At 43.7% G+C, this 15,957-nt stretch overlaps 2 protein-coding genes across 2 annotated transcripts; one reads left to right on the top strand and one right to left on the bottom strand.

Annotated features, from left to right (window-relative positions):
• The first annotated feature begins 1,837 nt into the window (after window positions 1–1,837).
• LOC139534426 (dehydrogenase/reductase SDR family member 4-like) lies at window positions 1,838–5,214 on the top strand. The gene is made up of 9 exons (XM_071333567.1): window positions 1,838–2,040; window positions 2,534–2,676; window positions 2,971–3,148; window positions 3,319–3,420; window positions 3,795–3,865; window positions 3,935–3,986; window positions 4,091–4,225; window positions 4,385–4,440; window positions 4,735–5,214. The coding sequence occupies exons 2-9, from the start codon at window positions 2,537–2,539 to the stop codon at window positions 4,847–4,849; spliced, it is 849 nt and encodes a 282-aa protein (XP_071189668.1). The 5' UTR covers window positions 1,838–2,040; window positions 2,534–2,536; the 3' UTR covers window positions 4,850–5,214.
• Window positions 5,215–5,376: 162 nt separating this feature from the next.
• Window positions 5,377–9,940, bottom strand: tinf2 (TERF1 (TRF1)-interacting nuclear factor 2). The gene is made up of 9 exons (XM_071333565.1): window positions 9,587–9,940; window positions 8,886–9,088; window positions 8,533–8,631; window positions 8,273–8,368; window positions 7,836–8,070; window positions 6,943–7,717; window positions 6,568–6,635; window positions 6,320–6,405; window positions 5,377–6,159 (listed from the first exon to the last, which is right to left on the bottom strand). The coding sequence occupies exons 1-9, from the start codon at window positions 9,612–9,614 to the stop codon at window positions 5,974–5,976; spliced, it is 1,776 nt and encodes a 591-aa protein (XP_071189666.1). The 5' UTR covers window positions 9,615–9,940; the 3' UTR covers window positions 5,377–5,973.
• Between the last annotated feature and the right edge of the window lie 6,017 nt (window positions 9,941–15,957).

Genomic DNA, 15,957 nt, shown 5'->3' with positions numbered 1-15,957 from the left:
CTTTGCACACTCTTGGCATTATCTCAACCAGCTTCATGAGGTAGCCACCTGGAATGCATTTAAATGAACAGACATGCCTTGTTAAAAGTTAATTTGTTGAATTAATTTTCTTCTTAATGCGTTTGAGCCAATCAGTTGTGTTGTGACAAGGGAGGGGTGGTAACAAAATATAAGCCTATTTGGTAAAAGACCAAGTCCATATTATGGCAAGAACAGTTCAAATAAGCAAAGAGAAACGACAGTCCATTGTTACTTTAAGACAAGGTTAGTCAATCTGGAAAATTCAAGAACTTTTAAGGTTTCTTCAAGTGCAGTCACAAAAACCATCAAGCGCTATGATGAAACTGGCTCTCATGAGGACCGCCACAGGAAAGGAAGACCCAGAGTTACTTCTGCTGCAGAGGATAAGTTCATTAGAGTTAACTGTACCTCAGATTGCAGCCCAAGTAAATGCTTCATGGAGTTCAAGTAACAGACACATCTCAACATCAACTGTTCAAAGGAGACTGTGTGAATTAGGCCTTTATGGTCGAATTGCTTCAAAGAAACCACTACAAAGAACACCAATAATAAGAATAGACTTGATTGGGCCAAGAAACACGAGCAATGGACAATAGACCAGTGGAAATCTGTCCTTTGGTCTGATGAGTCCAAATTTGAGATTTTTGGTTCCAACCGCCATGTCTTTGTGTATGCAGAGTAGGTGAACGGATGATCTCTGCATGTGTGGTCCCACCGTTAAGCATGGAGGTGTGATGGTGTTGCGGTACTTTGCTGCCAACAGTGTCAGTGATTCATTTTGAATTCAAGGCACACTTAACCAGCATGGGTACCACAGCATCGATACGCCATCCCATCTGGTTTACGCTTAGTGGGACTATCATTTGCCAATTGAGATGGTTTGGGATGAGTTGGACTGCAGAGTGAAGGAAAAGCAGCCGTCAAGTCCTCAGCATATGTGGGAACTGCTTCAAGACTGTTGAAAAAGCATTCCAGGTGAAGCTGGTTGAGAGAATGTCAAGAGTGTGCAAAGCTGTCATCAAGGCAAGTCATGGCTACTTTGAAGAATGTCAAATATAAAATATATTTTGATTAACACTTTTTTGGTTACTGCATATGTGTTATTTCATAGATTTGATGTCTCCACTATTATTCTACAATGTAGAAAATAGTACAAATAAAGAAAAACCCTTGAATGAGTAGGTGTCGAAACTTTTGACTGGTACTGTATATATATAATTGTTTACATTGAATTAAGCATAATGATTATGGCTTCATACAGCAGGAAAAATCTGTTTCAGGTGATAGAAAAATGCAACATTCTCCAACTTCTGGACTGGTGGCCTACCTCCCCTCTGGACCACACTCAGGCATTCCTCACATACTTTGTGCCACCTCAGATTTTTTTTTTGGGTGCATGATGCCCCTGGTCAATGTTATTTTTTTAATCATCATTGCAAACATTGGCTAAACAGGAGGAAAACTTCTGGCTATATGACAGCAACTATAAGGATTATATCATCAAACAAAATGCTAATTGTTTTGCCCCCAATGCAATGTGTAGACTGCATATTGCTTGTGCTACTACGGCAATATCCGTTACAACAGACAGAGAACGTTGTAGCCTTCATAATATTTTTGGAACGTTCGTTTAAATCGCAGCTGTTCAGAAATATGAGGAAGAGACATAGGATTCATCATCATATCGGTCAAATTGGTTGAGGGTTCAGAAGAGGGTGAGTAAAAGAGATTTCAGAAAGTTTCCAGAGGGGCGGGGGCGAAAACTCAGTTTTCCAAACATTAGCCTTTTTCCAATGGTAAACTGCCTGAGTAAGTCATCTTCATTTATCCATCATCGTTGGTGTGGCCCATAGGCTGCCGTACAGAGGAAAGTACAGGCGCGAGACCAATTGATGCAGTTAAATCATATTTGGAACACCCAATGTAGGACTTTTATTTTGAAAAAGTGCCGGAAACGCCGTATCCCTCGTCTTTAAACTCGTGTTTTTGTCGCTGTACTGAACGGACTCATCAACAGAGGTAGATTATTGGCTTTTCATGTAGCTCTTGTTGAAGGGAAGGTCATCTCTTTGCATTTTGAATTCAGTACAAACTATAGGCTACTGTAGTTGCGTGCTTGCACAATTCAACTTTCACCTAATTTCATATCTTCAAGCTCGTCGACTGCTTGACAACTACAATAAGGAAGCACATAAATTCAGTTTAAACATATTTGTGTCCTCCATCGTGGATAAAGCAATGCAATAACTAAGGTAGCCGATTAAACTCAACTCCAGGATTTACGATGGAGTTGAGCGGTGACTAGTGTTTTTATCAAAAACTCTGATTTCAGCACTCAAAGAATAGGCTGCAATTATACAAGTCACCGCTCAACTCCATCGTAAATCGTGGAGTTGAGTTTTAATCTGCTATTATTAAGGGAGCTTCAGTAAGACATTCAGTTGTGATTTTGCATCCTGAATATGTGAGCCTACTGTATGTGTGTGCATTGAGAAATGTTCTCTATTTCCAGGTAATGCTGCGGTGTCTTGTTAGCAGGTGCCTTTTGACCAATCCCGTCGCAGGTCAGACAAGAAAGATGTCAGGAGGCAGTCTTGCTGGGTCTCAAAGCAGTCTTGCAGGGAAGGTTGCCATAGTCACGGCCTCCACAGATGGGTAAGTAATGGCTGTACCAACCGTTTTGCTGGGGTTGTAGTTCATTTGTTTATAGTGAATTGCTCTCCTGCTCTATGTTCCTTATAGTGAGTTTTTCCTGACTACTTGGCCTGACCTGGAAAAAATCTGGACACTTAGTTAGCCTATATTGTGTAACTAGGGTATATCTACAGTATAGGGCCCAGAGTTTTCCCTGATTAGGTCATCCTGACAGGAAAACTCTGGGCCCTACAGTATATCATGCAAAATATACATATTTCTCCTACTGACTGGGACTTGTGGCATCTCTTCCAGAATCGGTTTGGCTGCAGCCCAGGCTTTGGGGCAGAGAGGGGCTCATGTTGTGGTGAGTAGCAGACGCCAGTCAAACGTCGACAAGGCCGTGGCACTACTGCAGAGTGAGAAGATACAAGTGACCGGGACGACTTGCAACGTTGGGAATAGTGAAGACAGAGCTAGACTTGTTAACATGGTAAAGAAAACATCCATAAAGTTTGGTCCCATTCTAACAGTTGCATCCAGAGTAAACATCAATTGATAATTCTGGCTTGGCCTTATACAGGGAGACTTAATACATGATCACAGGCACAGCCATCAGTCACAAGCCTAAACTGAATTTCAGTGTTATTATTTTCTGTTTAGACAGTGGAACAGTGTGGTGGTGTGGACATCTTCGTTTCGAACGCGGCAGTCAACCCTTTCTTTGGGAACATTATGGACTCGACAGAAGCAGTCTGGGATAAGGTGTGTGCCTGGCATCCCTATTATCTAGGTCAGTGTTTTTTAATCTTGTTCCTGGCTCACGTCGTGGTGAGTAGCAGACGCCAGTCAAACGTCGACAAGGCCGCGGCACTACTGCAGAGTTGATGATTTGAATCAGGTTTGTAGTGCTAAGGCAAACACAAAAATGTCAACCCCTTTGTGTCCCCAGGACCAGGATTAAGAAACACTCATTTAAATAACCAAACACAAAATGCATCAAATAACCATACATTTAGGAAGATATAGTTTCACTTAGTCTGAGAAGGAGGATAGCATATGAGAAAAGTGGTATTTGAGCTATGTCCAAAAAAGAGTGTTGCGATATCAGCTGATATTATATTGTGCACTTCACACAGATCCTGGATGTGAATGTAAAGTCGGCCTTTCTTATGACCCAACTGGTGGTGCCTCACTTGGAGAAGAGGGGGTAAGAGAGAGAAAGAGGAATAGAAAGTTCGGAAATAGTTTTGTGAGCTATAACATATCTGTTTTCCAGGGGTGGGAGTGTTGTGTTTGTGTCCTCTGTCGCTGGGTACCAGCCTATGCAGGTAAGTTCTTCTGATTTGACCTCTAAATTCCTCTTGATTTGATCATTAGATCAATTTGCATTGTTATGGAGAATTCTTACTTTCTTTGACCTCCCCACCACCAGGCACTGGGCCCTTACAGCGTGAGTAAGACGGCCCTGTTGGGACTAACCAGAGCCCTGGCCCCTGAACTGGCCCAGAGCCACATCCGGGTCAACTGTGTGGCCCCTGGCATCATTAAGACCCCCTTCAGCCAAGCAGTGAGGACCCCCTCCCTTTCTATTCTGTCATCTTTACCTGTGTACCCTTTTCACTTCACCTACCCTCCTTACCCTCACTCCTCTTCCTGTCACACATTTATCCTTTGTTTCCCTCTATAATTCATAGAGTAGGGAGTTTTGACGATTCTGTGTTCTCAGTTGTGGCAGGACGAAGACGTTGTGGACGAGTTCAAGAAGCAGCTTAGCATTAAAAGGTTTCCGTCAACTTCATTCTTGGTTGTATTATTTAGGGCACATTCTTACCCTCAAGTGTTATTGTTTTTGTGATGTGGCCACAAGTGCCTCATTGTGACTGAATTGGTAGAAATTGTGACATGGTCTGTGTTTTGATTATTGATTTATTTTAGTGGCGTACACCATGAAGTAATCTGACACTATTCATCAAGTACAAAATTAAATGCATAATCGTAGCATGTGCAACTACCACCTTGTCACATAAGGTTATTTCATACAAAAAAAAAATACATCCATTCTTGTTATTCTCCCAGGTTTGGCAAGCCAGAGGAGATCGGTGGAGTAATCGCCTTCCTGTGCTCTAAGGATGCGTCTTACATCACTGGAGAGACAATCACTGTGACTGGAGGGATGAGCTGCAGACTGTGAGGCTGATTGACTGGAAAGTGTTAATAGAATCTGGAAACGATGCTTTTGTAATATAATGGACTGTAAGACAGGAAGATTCACTATACATTTAAGTCATTTCTTTCTCTCAAAATAAAATGACTCGAGGACATGAAGCCAGGAAGCGATGGGGAAGTGGACAGTCGCCACCACTGATATTCTTTCTGGGTATGTTTTTCCAGTGGGCACTATACAGTGGAGTCAAAGTTAACAAATAAACGCCATGTTTTTTACTACGCCTTTAAAGAGCCATCACAGCACATTGTAAGCATTTGATCTCACAAGCAGGGTCTAAACTCAGGCCAGTTTATACCTACATTGCCTTAATAAAAAGGACTACACTGCTATTCATGTTTTGGATTATTGTACTTCATTAATAGAGAACTACATGGTAATTAGTGAAACCAAGAGAAGTGTGTATAAAAGACAGCCAAAACAGTGTAATAGTTTGTAGTTTACACAGTAATAAAGACATTGAATGTGAAAAAGGTATTACTATACGACTTGGCAGATGCTTAATTTACATTTAATTCATGACATTATAGCTTAAACAGTTATTAGAATACAGTTATGAAAAGTTATGACAAGATACAAAAGTACATATTAAAACCCCACTCATTTAAAGAGAGAGTACATAAGATAATTAACAAATACTTGATTGAAAACTACATTAGAAAAAACATTTTCTCCAAGTTGTTATTACAACCAGGCATCAGAATCTGAAGATATTGAGCTGAAATAAAAATCGGTTGAACTCTTGACAATTACTTAAATTGTCAACCAATATGAGAAAGCTCTTGCCTCAGTTATCGCAGCCATCAACATCTGAAGATATAAGTATGACCCCTAAAAGAAAATGTGTTGGGACATCTGAACTCTTGACAATGACAGCACACAGGCTGTAAGTATTGGTGACGTAGGTTAATCCTCTTGATTTCAAAATAAAAGTCAACAGGTTTTTAAATAATGCTTATTGCAAAGTGATTCAACTGCCAATCATACACTTTTACAACCATGGTTGTGTTCAGTTGGCCAAACTGAGCAAAATGTTTTTGCAGCAAGAAACGTGTTCCTATTGGAAAATTTCAGATGGTACCCTTCCTGTTTCAAAATGCATTTTTTGCTCCCCATGGATGGTGAAAGGATTTTGCCATAGGTCTGTGAATTATTGAGCGTGTCATCGGTGTCCGTTGCCGGGAGACAGCAGGTCGTGCCAGGCCGGGCTTCCAGAACTCCCTGAGAGTGGGTACATAGGTGTCGTGCTTGGTCTTATAGTAGCGCTTCATAAACAGCTAGAAGAGACGGAGCACATTAGAAAGACATGGTAGTAGTTACTTTTTTTTGGTCTTCAGGTGCAAAATGTTTTGTTACGATGTAACCTACTGAACATGAGGGGGGAACTAAAGGTGTATCTCGATATTCTAAAGTAACTTCAACAGGATCAATTCTTACCCTGCCTTTGAAATTCTTTGTCGCTTCATCCTCTGAATCTCCTATGACATCATCATTGTCACTGGTTACTGGTGAGGTCAGTATTTCTAGATGGAGACAAGATGGAAAAACATAAGGCTTAAAATAACAAATCTAAGAGTGTTACTGGGTTACCATTGCACTGTAAACTAATTCATAAACAGTACAATGAGTTCATGCTCACAGAAATGATGAAACATTTATCATCTTTTAGGGGGTGGGGAGATTACCTGTGCTTCTTCTCATTTGAGGCAGAGGAACAATGGAGGGAGAGCTAACTGAAGGAAGCACACAGTTCCTGAAAAATGGGAGGTGTAACAATGAGTAAATGTCCTACATTTCTGTTAGTATTGATAATCTTTTTACAATATACATCGTTATGGCTCTAGTTTTAAGTATTGGTACTAGTAGTATTTTACTAGTTTAGTTGCCAGATCTGTTTGAGCTTTAATCAATTCCACAATTGTTTGTCGTCATGCCATGTATGAAATGACAATGAACAACAGCGGAGTTGGCTAAAGAAACCACAGCCAGATCTGGCAAACAGGCTAGCATAAAAAAAGTAGTCTCGGTTGTTTAATTAATCAGCACCGTCTCTCTCTTACTCTTTGTCAGCTGATGCTGGAAGCGCCACATCTAGGGTCAACGAGCTGTCATTCAACTTCCGTTGCTGGGTCGATGGAAGCCGACGCACCGTTATCGTCAGCCTCTTGTTCTGTCCCCATGGAGATCTCCCTGCTGTTGGTGTCTTGTTGCTGCAGGAAGGACTGCGAGGTTGTGACCTCACATGTGCAGTGATGTCTGTGGAAGTCAGTCGGGGGATGAGCACTCTGGGTTGGTTAAGCAGACAGGATGTGATGTAAGAGCAGAGGTGCTGGTCTTCCGGAACCTTGAGGCCTGCAATCCCCAACTGAACCAAACAGTCCCTTTGAAGGTCCCTCTCAGTCTCTTCATCTGTATCACTCGTCAAATCCTTCTCTTCACTCCTCCTCCTCTTCCTCCCTCTTCTCACGACTATCACCTCCTCGTCCTCTTCAGATTCCCCCTCAGTATATTTTGACCTTGCCGTTGACTCGGCTTTCTTCTCCACTTCTCTTGAATCCGATTGGATAGTAACGTCTTCCTTGCAAGTTCTTGGCCTGTTATTGGCTGAAGCCATGACTGGCAGGTCTTCGTTGCAAATCCCACCTATCACAGGCGTGATGGGTGATGACCTGTTTTGTGTCTGTCTGTGATTGGTCAATGGGGTTAAAGACTGAGGGTTTGGGGTGGAAACAAAGGCAGGCTTAGATCCTGATTGTTCGCTTTGCTGAGATCTTCCAGAGGGAGGGAGAGATAGGGATGAGAGGATGGAGTCGCCCATACAGGGAGGAAGAGAAGCTGAAAGGAGATAAGACTGATGAGGTTAGCTGAAACGTTAAACACCTAACCAGGTGTTGTGAGATATGGCTGGTGACGCCAACGTAGTCTGCCTGGAACGCGCCCTATGTAGACCCACCTGCCAAATCCAGGTGTCCCAGGCAGATCTGGTGCTGGAGCAGTGTCCTCAGGAGCTGGGGTTGGGAGGCAGCCTTCGCACACTCCTCTAGGACAGGAGGGGCAGCAGTGAGCCAGGACACCGTCTGAGCCAGGTTAGGCACTGGGAGAAGTTGGTTCAGTCTGAGCAGGAACTCCCACAGCAGTTTCTCCAGTTCCTGGTCAAACTGAGGGCCATACTCTGAAGGAAACTCCACCTGAAAGGAAGACGAGAGAAGAGTGAGGTGGAGGGAGAGAGAGAAAGGGACAAACAGAGAGAGCGTGAGTGTGAGAGAAAAATAGGGGGAGAGAAAGAGGGAGACAAACAAAGAGAGCGAGAAGGGGGGCAGTTCCTAATTTGATGGTCTCCCAATAAAATCTGTTCATTTAAACATTGCATCTGGGAGGAGGCAGTCTCACCATGTAGAACAGTGCTCTCTCTGTGGGGTCTCTCAGGAGGACTTCCACCAGGCCATGCAAGTTGGTGACTGCGGTCTCAATCTTCACATCCTTCTTCTGCAACATAGGCATGCAAAAACATAACTTACAGCAAACACTGTATTTCTCATAAAATGATTGGGGAAAATGTGTTAAAAAGGTGATAAAGGCCCATTCAAATACCACACTCGTGGTACAGAGAATTGCTGACTTAGAGGGGTCAGTATTTGACTGTCACTCACCAGTGCAGAGGAAGGAATAAGGGCACGGATCCTGTCCAGCTGGGGAAGGATAACCGCTGGATCTGGAGGGTCCAGGCCATGGCACACTTCTAAGATCAGCTATAAACAACCAGAGCAGTGAAAATTAGGGACTGAACAGAGATAGACAATAGCTCATACAGTGGAAGCACATACTGTATACATACAAGGTTGTATTCATTAGGACACACCATAGCAAAAGAAAACAAAATCGAGTCTCTTATTGGACAAGTTGAGATAGTCCCACCATGTTTCAGTTTGTTTTCTTCCGTTATGTGCCAAATTAATACAACCCTTTTTCACTACAACATAACTGTCCCAAAAGTCTCACCCACCCGTGCCCTCAGCCCCAGAGCCAGCTTGGCCTGGTGTCTAGATGTGAGCAAGCCAGGGACTGTCTCGCAGGTTGACGTCACAAACTCCTCCAGCGTCCCATAATGCATCACATCGCGTTCCTTTATCACCTTCCACATGGCGGCAGAGACCAGCCGGAGAGGAGGGGCCAGGAGGCGTAAGGAAGATAAGGGGAGGGAGATGTCTGAGGGTGAAGGAGAGGGATGAGTGACTGGCTGTTCTTAAAAAAAAAAAAACATATTACTGACAACTTCCTACCACAGTAACCACACAAATATTAATACAAACAATATTGGGCAAAATGATACAAATGTAGGTAGTTGTGGTTAGTAACCATTTACTGCAAGCCCTTAGCCAAGCTAACGTTAATGGTTGATGACACCAGAATTTATTGACTGGGTTGTAAAACTGTCTGGCAACTGTCAATGTCACTGATTTTACACTGACTAGCGGTCTTGTTTTACGAGACTAATTGCTACTGGTAAAAGAGATGGTTGAACAAGCTAGTATGGCAACCACCGCAGGGTTTGGAATGTTCTGAACTGATTAAAGTAATTTAGCCCGCCACGGCAGTTAGTTATGCCGTGTCTTTACTGTCAATGGTTGCTAGCTACTGCTACTAGTTCACTAGTGTCAATGCAGAGAAAACAGTTAGAAACCAAATATAATCAAAGTTAATTACCCATTTCAGATAACTTCTTAGTTGCCATATCGTCCAGTCCGAATTTAGGGAAAGTTTGCTCGATTTCTATAGCTGGGATAGTTAACGTTGTATGCTAACAACGTTAGCTAGCTAACAAAGTGCTTATTCTGAGATTGCTGGATATTGTTAACGACGAGGTTACAACAACAGTGATTAACTAGCTATACAAACTGAAAATATGCAACTCTTGAAGTTCTGTAACTATTACACTGACTTTGAAAGTTTGGACATTTTAAAAAGAAAAACAATCTGTGTTCTTTTATAGCTCAATCACCATGTCTTCTCCCGCCTTGTCCAGAAAACTTTCCTTTCAGGATGTGACGTATTGTGATGGCTCTCGCAGTAGTATTGCCGCGTTCAAAACAACTGGGAAATGAATTCAATTTCAATTGAAGAGGATTTATTGGCATGGTAAACATATGTTTACATTGCCAAAACAATTGAAATAGAGAATAAACAAAAGTGAAATAAACTATAACAAATTAACAGTAAATATTACACTCACAAAAGTTCCAAAATAATAAAGACATTTCAAATGTCGTATGTCTATATACAGTATTGTAATTATGTGCAAAGAGTTAAAGTACAAAAGGGAAAATAAATAAACATAAATATAGGTTGTATTTACAATGGTGTTTGTTCTTTAACTGTGATTGGACACTGTGGTATTTCACCCAATAGATATGGGAGTTTATCAAAATTAGATTTTTTTTTTTCAAATTCTTTGTGGGTCTGTAAAATCTAAGGGAAATATTTGTCTCTAATTTGGTAATGTATTTGGCAGGAGGTTAGGAAGTGCAGCTCAGTTTCCACCTCATTTTGTGGGTAGTGTGCACATAGCCTGTCTTCTCTTGGGAGCCAGGTCTGCCTTCAGATAACTTCTTAGTTGCCATATCGTCCCGTTTGAATTTAGGGAACGTTAGCAAGATTTCTATACTTAGCTAGAATAGCTAAGCAAGGCTATACTCACTGAGTCTGTACATAGTCAAAGATTTCCTTAATTTTTGGTCAGTCACAGTGGTCAGGTATTCTGCCACTGTGTACTTACTCTATGTTTAGGGCCAAATAGCATTCTAGTTTGCTCTGTTTTTTTGTTGTAAATTCTTTCCAATGTGTCAAGTAATTATCTTTTTGTTTTCTCATGATTTGGTTGGTTGTGTTGCTCTCCTGGGGCTCTGTGGGGTCTGTTTGTGTTTGTGAACAGAGCCCCAGCCAGATCCTAATTGGTATGTCAAATTTATTTATATTTTTTTAATGCATAGAACGCCCTTCTTGCCTTGTCTCTCAGATCGTTCACAGCTTTGTGGAAGTTACCTGTGGCGCTGATGTGTAGGCTGAGGTTTGTATCGTTTTTTGCGTGTTTTAGGGCAACGGTGTCTAGATGAAATTTATATTAGTGGTCCTGGCAACTGGACCTTTTTTGGAACACCATTATTTTTTTCTTACTGAGATTTACTGTCAGGGCCCAGGTCTGACAGAATCTGTGCAGAAGATCTAGGTGCTGCTGTAGGCCCTCCTGGATGGGGGACAGAAGCACCAGATAATCAGCAAACAGTAGATTTGACTTCAGATTCGAGTGAGGTCGGTTAGGGAGGTCAACCCTCCCTAACGACGCTAGGCCAATTGTGAGTCGCCCCACGGACCTCCCGGTCGCGGCCGGCTGCGACAGAGCCTGGGCGCGAACCCAGAGACTCTGGTGGCACAGCTAGCGCTGCGATGCAGTGCCCTAGACCACTGCACCACCCGGGAGGCCCTTAAAACAGCCAACTTTCCGGGACATAGACATGTCTTACATGGGCAGAAAGCTTAAATTCTTGTTAATATAACTGCAGTGTCCAATTAACAGTAGCTATTACAGTGAGAAAAGACCATGCTCTTGTTTGAGGAGAGTGCACAACAACAAAAAACTTTTATCACAGCAACTGGTTTGATACGTTCACCTCTGAAGGTAAATAATGTACTTATATTCAGTAATCTTGCTTTGATTTGTCATCCGGAAGGTCCCAGAGATAAAATGTAGAATAGTTTTGTATGATAAAATCAATTTTTATGTTCAAATGTAGGAACTGGGGTCTACAGTTTGACCCCACTGCTGTCTCTGGCTCCACACCCACCCCGTCCGGCCATCTAGATGTGTGAAAGTTAGTTTATAAGCTAATGATCCATCATATACAATATTCCTGGGAGTGTGTAAACTTACATTTTTTATTACCATAGCATTTTGTATGTTCTCTATAGTTATGTACTTAAAAATGTATCAATTGACAAATTTGGCACATTTGGGCAAACTCCTGGCAGACTTGATACAAAATATTGTGCAGTAATGTAATTCTTCACTGGATCAGTCTGAAACTTTGCAACCACACTGCTGCCATCTGGTGGCCAAAATCTAAATGACACCTATCTGAAAGGATGGCATTTCTCTTACATTTCAAAGATGCATTATCTTTGTATTATCTTTAACCAGATCTAATGTGTTATATTCTCCAACATTAATTTCACATTTCCACAAACTTCAAAGTGTTTCCTTTCAAATGGTATAGAGAATATGCATATCATTGTTTCAGTTCCTGAGCTACAGGCAGTTAGATTTGGGTATGTCATTTTAGGCGAAAATTGAAAACAAGGATTAAGAAGCCTTTTGGACCTAGATTTGGCGCTCAGAGAGAACAGTCTATGACTAGGGTGGCTAGAATCTTTGACAATTTTTAGGGTCTTCCTCTGACACCGCCTGGTATAGAGGTCCTGGATGGCAGGAAGCTTGGCCCCAGTGATGTACTGGGCCGTACGCACTACCCTCTCTAGTGCCTTGCGGTCAGAGGCCGAGCAGTTGCCATACCAGGCAGTGATGCAACCAGTCAGGATGCTCTTGATGGTGCAGCTGTATAACTTTTTGAGGATCTGAGGACCCATGCCAAATCTTTTCAGTCTCCTGAGGGGGAATAGGCTTTGTCGTACCTTCTTCACAACTGTCTTGAGGTGTTTGAACCATGATAGTTTGTTGGTGATGTGGACACCAAGGAACTTGAAGCTCTCAACCTGTTCCACTACAGCCCCGTTGATGATAATGGGGGTGTGCTCGGTCCTCCTTTTCCTGTAGTCCACAATCATCTCCTTTGTCTTGATCACATTGAGGGAGAGGTTGTTATCCTGGCACCACACGGCCAGGTCTCTGACCTCCTCCCTATAGGCTGTCTCATCGTTGTTGGTGATCAGGCCTACCACTGTTGTGTCATTGGTAAACTTGATGACCGTGTTGGAGTCTAGCCATGCAGTCATGGGTGAACAGGGAGTACAGGGGGGAACTGAGCACGCACCCCTGAGGGGCCCCTGTGATGAGGATCAGCGTGGCAGATGTGTTGTTACTTACCCTTACCAACTGGGGGCGGCCGTCAGGAAGTCTAGGATCCAGTTGCAGAGGGAGGTGTTTAGTCCCAGGGTCCTTAGCTTAGTGATGAGCTTTGAGGGCACTATGGTGTTGAACGCTGAACTGTAGTCAATGAATAGCATTCTCACATAGGTGTTCCTTTTGTCCAGGTGGGAAAGGGCAGTTTGGAGTGCAATAGAGATTGCATCATCTGTGGATCTGTTTGGGCGGTATGCAAATTGGAGAAGGTCTAGGGTTTCTGGGATAATGGTGTTGATGTGAGCCATAACCAGCCTTTCAAAGCACTTCATGGTTACAGATGTGAGTGCCACAGGTCGGTAGTCATTTAGACAGGTTACCTTAGTGTTCTTGGGCACAGGGACTATTTTGGTCTGCTTGAAACATATTGGTATTACAGACTCAGTCAGGGACAGGTTGAAATTGTCCGTGAAGACACTTGCCAGTTGGTCAGCGCATGCTCGGAGTACACATCCTGGTAATCCGTCTGGCCCTGCGTTGTTGACCTGTTCAAAGGTCTTACTCACATTGGCTAGGGAGAGCGTGATCACACAGTCATCCGGAACAGCTGATGCTCTCATGCATGCTTCAATGTTGCTTGCTTCGAAGCGAGCACAGAAGTAATTTAGCTCGTCTGGTAGGCTCGTGTCACTGGGCAGCTTGCGGCTGTGCCCGTTGTAGTCTGTAATAGTTTGCAAGCCCTGTTCACATCCGACGAGCTTCGGAGCCGGTGTAGGATGATTCAATCTTAGTACTGTATTGACGGTTTGCCTGTTTGATGGTTCGTCTGAGGGCATAGCGGGATTTCTTACAAGCGTCTGGGTTAGAGTCTCACACCTCTACCCTTTAGCTTAGTGCGGATATTGCCTGTAATCCATGGCTTCTGGTTGGGGTATGGTCACTGTGGGGACAACGTCATCGATGCACTTATTGATGAAGGCAGTGACTGAGGTGGTGTATTCCTCAATGCCATCGGAAGAATCCCGAAACATATTCCAGTCTGTTCTAGCAAAACATTCCTGTAGCTTAGCATCTGCGTCATCTGACCACTTCTTTATTGACCGAGTCACTGGTGTTTCCTGCTTTATTTATTTTAAATTTTATTAGAAAAAATAAGATTTTTACCCTTTTTAGTGGTATCCAATTGGTAGTAGTTATAGTCTTGTCTCATCGCTGAAACTTCCGTACGGACTCGGGAGAGGCGAAGGTCGAGAGCCATGCGTCCTCCGAAACACAACCCAACCTTGCCGCACTGCTTCTTGACACAATGCACATCCAACCCGGAAGCCAGCCGCACCAATGTGTCGGAGGAAACACCTGGCGACCTGGTCAGCGTGCACTGTGCCCAGCCCGCCACAGGAGTCGCTAGTGCGCGATGAGACAAGGATATCCCTGCCGGCCAAACCCTCCCTGACGACGCTGGGCCAATTGTGCGTCGCCGGCTGCGACAGAGCCTGGGCTTGGGCCCAGAATCTCTGATGGCACAGCTAGCACTGCGATGCAGTGCCTTAGACCACTGCGCCACCCGGGAGGCCCATCCTGCTTTAGTTTCTGCTTGTAAGCAGGAATCAGGAGGATAGAATTATGGTCAGATTTGCCAAATGGAGGGCGAGGGAGAGCTTTGTACGCGTCTCTGTGTGTGGAGTAAAGGTGGTCTAGAGTTTTTTTCCTCTGGTTGTACATTTAATATGCTGGTAGAAATTAGGTAAAACGGATTTAAGTTTCCCTGCATTAAAGTCCCCGGCCACTAGGAGCGCTGCCTCTGGATGAGCGTTTTCCTGTTTGCTTATGGCCTTATACAGCTCATTGAGTGCAAACTTAGTGCCAGCATCGGTTTGTGGTGGTAAATAGACAGCCACGAAAAATATAGATGTAAAACTCTCTTGGTAAATAGTGTGGTCTATAGCTTATCATGAGATACTCTACCCCAGGCAAGCAAGACCTCAAAACTTTCTTTTTTTAACTTTTACCCCCTTTTCTCCCCAATTTTCGTGGTATCCAATTGTTAGTAATTACTATCTTGTCTCATCGCTACAACTCCCGTACGGGCTCGGGAGAGACGAAGGTCGAAAGCCATGCGTCCTCCGAAACACAACCCAACCAAGCCGCACTGCTTCTTAACACAGCGCGCCTCCAACCTGGAAGCCAGCCGCACCAATGTGTCGGAGGAAACACCGTGCACCTAGCTGCCTTGGTTAGCGCGCACTGCGCCCGGCCCGCCACAGGAGTCGCTGGTGCACGATGAGACAAGGATATCCCTACCGGCCAAACCCTCCCTAACCCGGACGACGCTAGGCCAATTGTGCGTCGCCCCACGGACCTCCCGGTCACGGCCGGCTGCGACAGAGCCTGGGCGCGAACCCAGTCTCTGGTGGCACAGCTAGCGCTGCGATGCAGTGCCCTAGACCACTGCACCACCCGGGAGGCCAAAACGTTCTTAATATTAGATTTTGTGCACCAGCTGTTGTTTACAAATATACACAGATCGCCACCCCTTGTCTTACCAGAGGCAGCTGTTCTATCTTGTCGATGCAGCGTAAATCGCACCAGCTGTATTTTATCCATGTCGTCGTTCAGCCACGACTCAGTGAAACATAAAATATTACAGTTTTTAATGTCCCGTTGCTAGGATATTCGTGATCGTAGTTTGTCTATTTTGTTATCCAATTATTGTACATTGGCTCATAGGACTGATGGTAGAGTCAGATTACCCACTCGTCATCGGATCCTCACAAGGCACCCCGACCTATCTCCCCGATATCTCTGTCTCTTTCTTATGCGAATGACAGGGATGTTAGCCTTGTCGGGTGTCTGATGAAAATCCTTTGCGTCCGAATTGTTGAAGAAAAAATCTTTGTCCAGTACGAGGTGAGTAATCACTGTCCTGATATCTAGAACCTCTTTTCGGCATAAGAGACGGTGGCAGAAACATAATGTACAAAATAAGTTACAAATAACGCAAAAA

This window comes from Salvelinus alpinus, chromosome 11, assembly GCF_045679555.1.
Source record: "Salvelinus alpinus chromosome 11, SLU_Salpinus.1, whole genome shotgun sequence".
NCBI classification, from domain to species: domain Eukaryota; kingdom Metazoa; phylum Chordata; class Actinopteri; order Salmoniformes; family Salmonidae; genus Salvelinus; species Salvelinus alpinus.
The sequence above is the reverse complement of the archived record's forward strand: the minus strand, read 5'-3'. Positions and strand labels throughout refer to the sequence as shown.

What these genes read in the sequence shown, in the direction of transcription:
- tinf2 (XM_071333565.1), bottom strand. Translation starts at nt 9,614, where the DNA reads ATGGCAACTAAGAAGTTATCTGAAATGG. An exon ending in GGGACACCTGGATTTGGCAG is followed by an intron (nt 7,718 to 7,835) that starts GTGGGTCTACAT and finishes ATCTCCTTTCAG; the next exon opens with CTTCTCTTCCTCCCTGTATG. An exon ending in CCAGCATCAGCTGACAAAGA is followed by an intron (nt 6,636 to 6,942) that starts GTAAGAGAGAGA and finishes CCCATTTTTCAG; the next exon opens with GAACTGTGTGCTTCCTTCAG.
- LOC139534426 (XM_071333567.1), top strand. Translation starts at nt 2,537, where the DNA reads ATGCTGCGGTGTCTTGTTAGCAGGTGCCTTTTGACCAATCCCGTCGCA. An exon ending in CAGAAGCAGTCTGGGATAAG is followed by an intron (nt 3,421 to 3,794) that starts GTGTGTGCCTGG and finishes CACTTCACACAG; the next exon opens with ATCCTGGATGTGAATGTAAA. An exon ending in AGACCCCCTTCAGCCAAGCA is followed by an intron (nt 4,226 to 4,384) that starts GTGAGGACCCCC and finishes CTGTGTTCTCAG; the next exon opens with TTGTGGCAGGACGAAGACGT.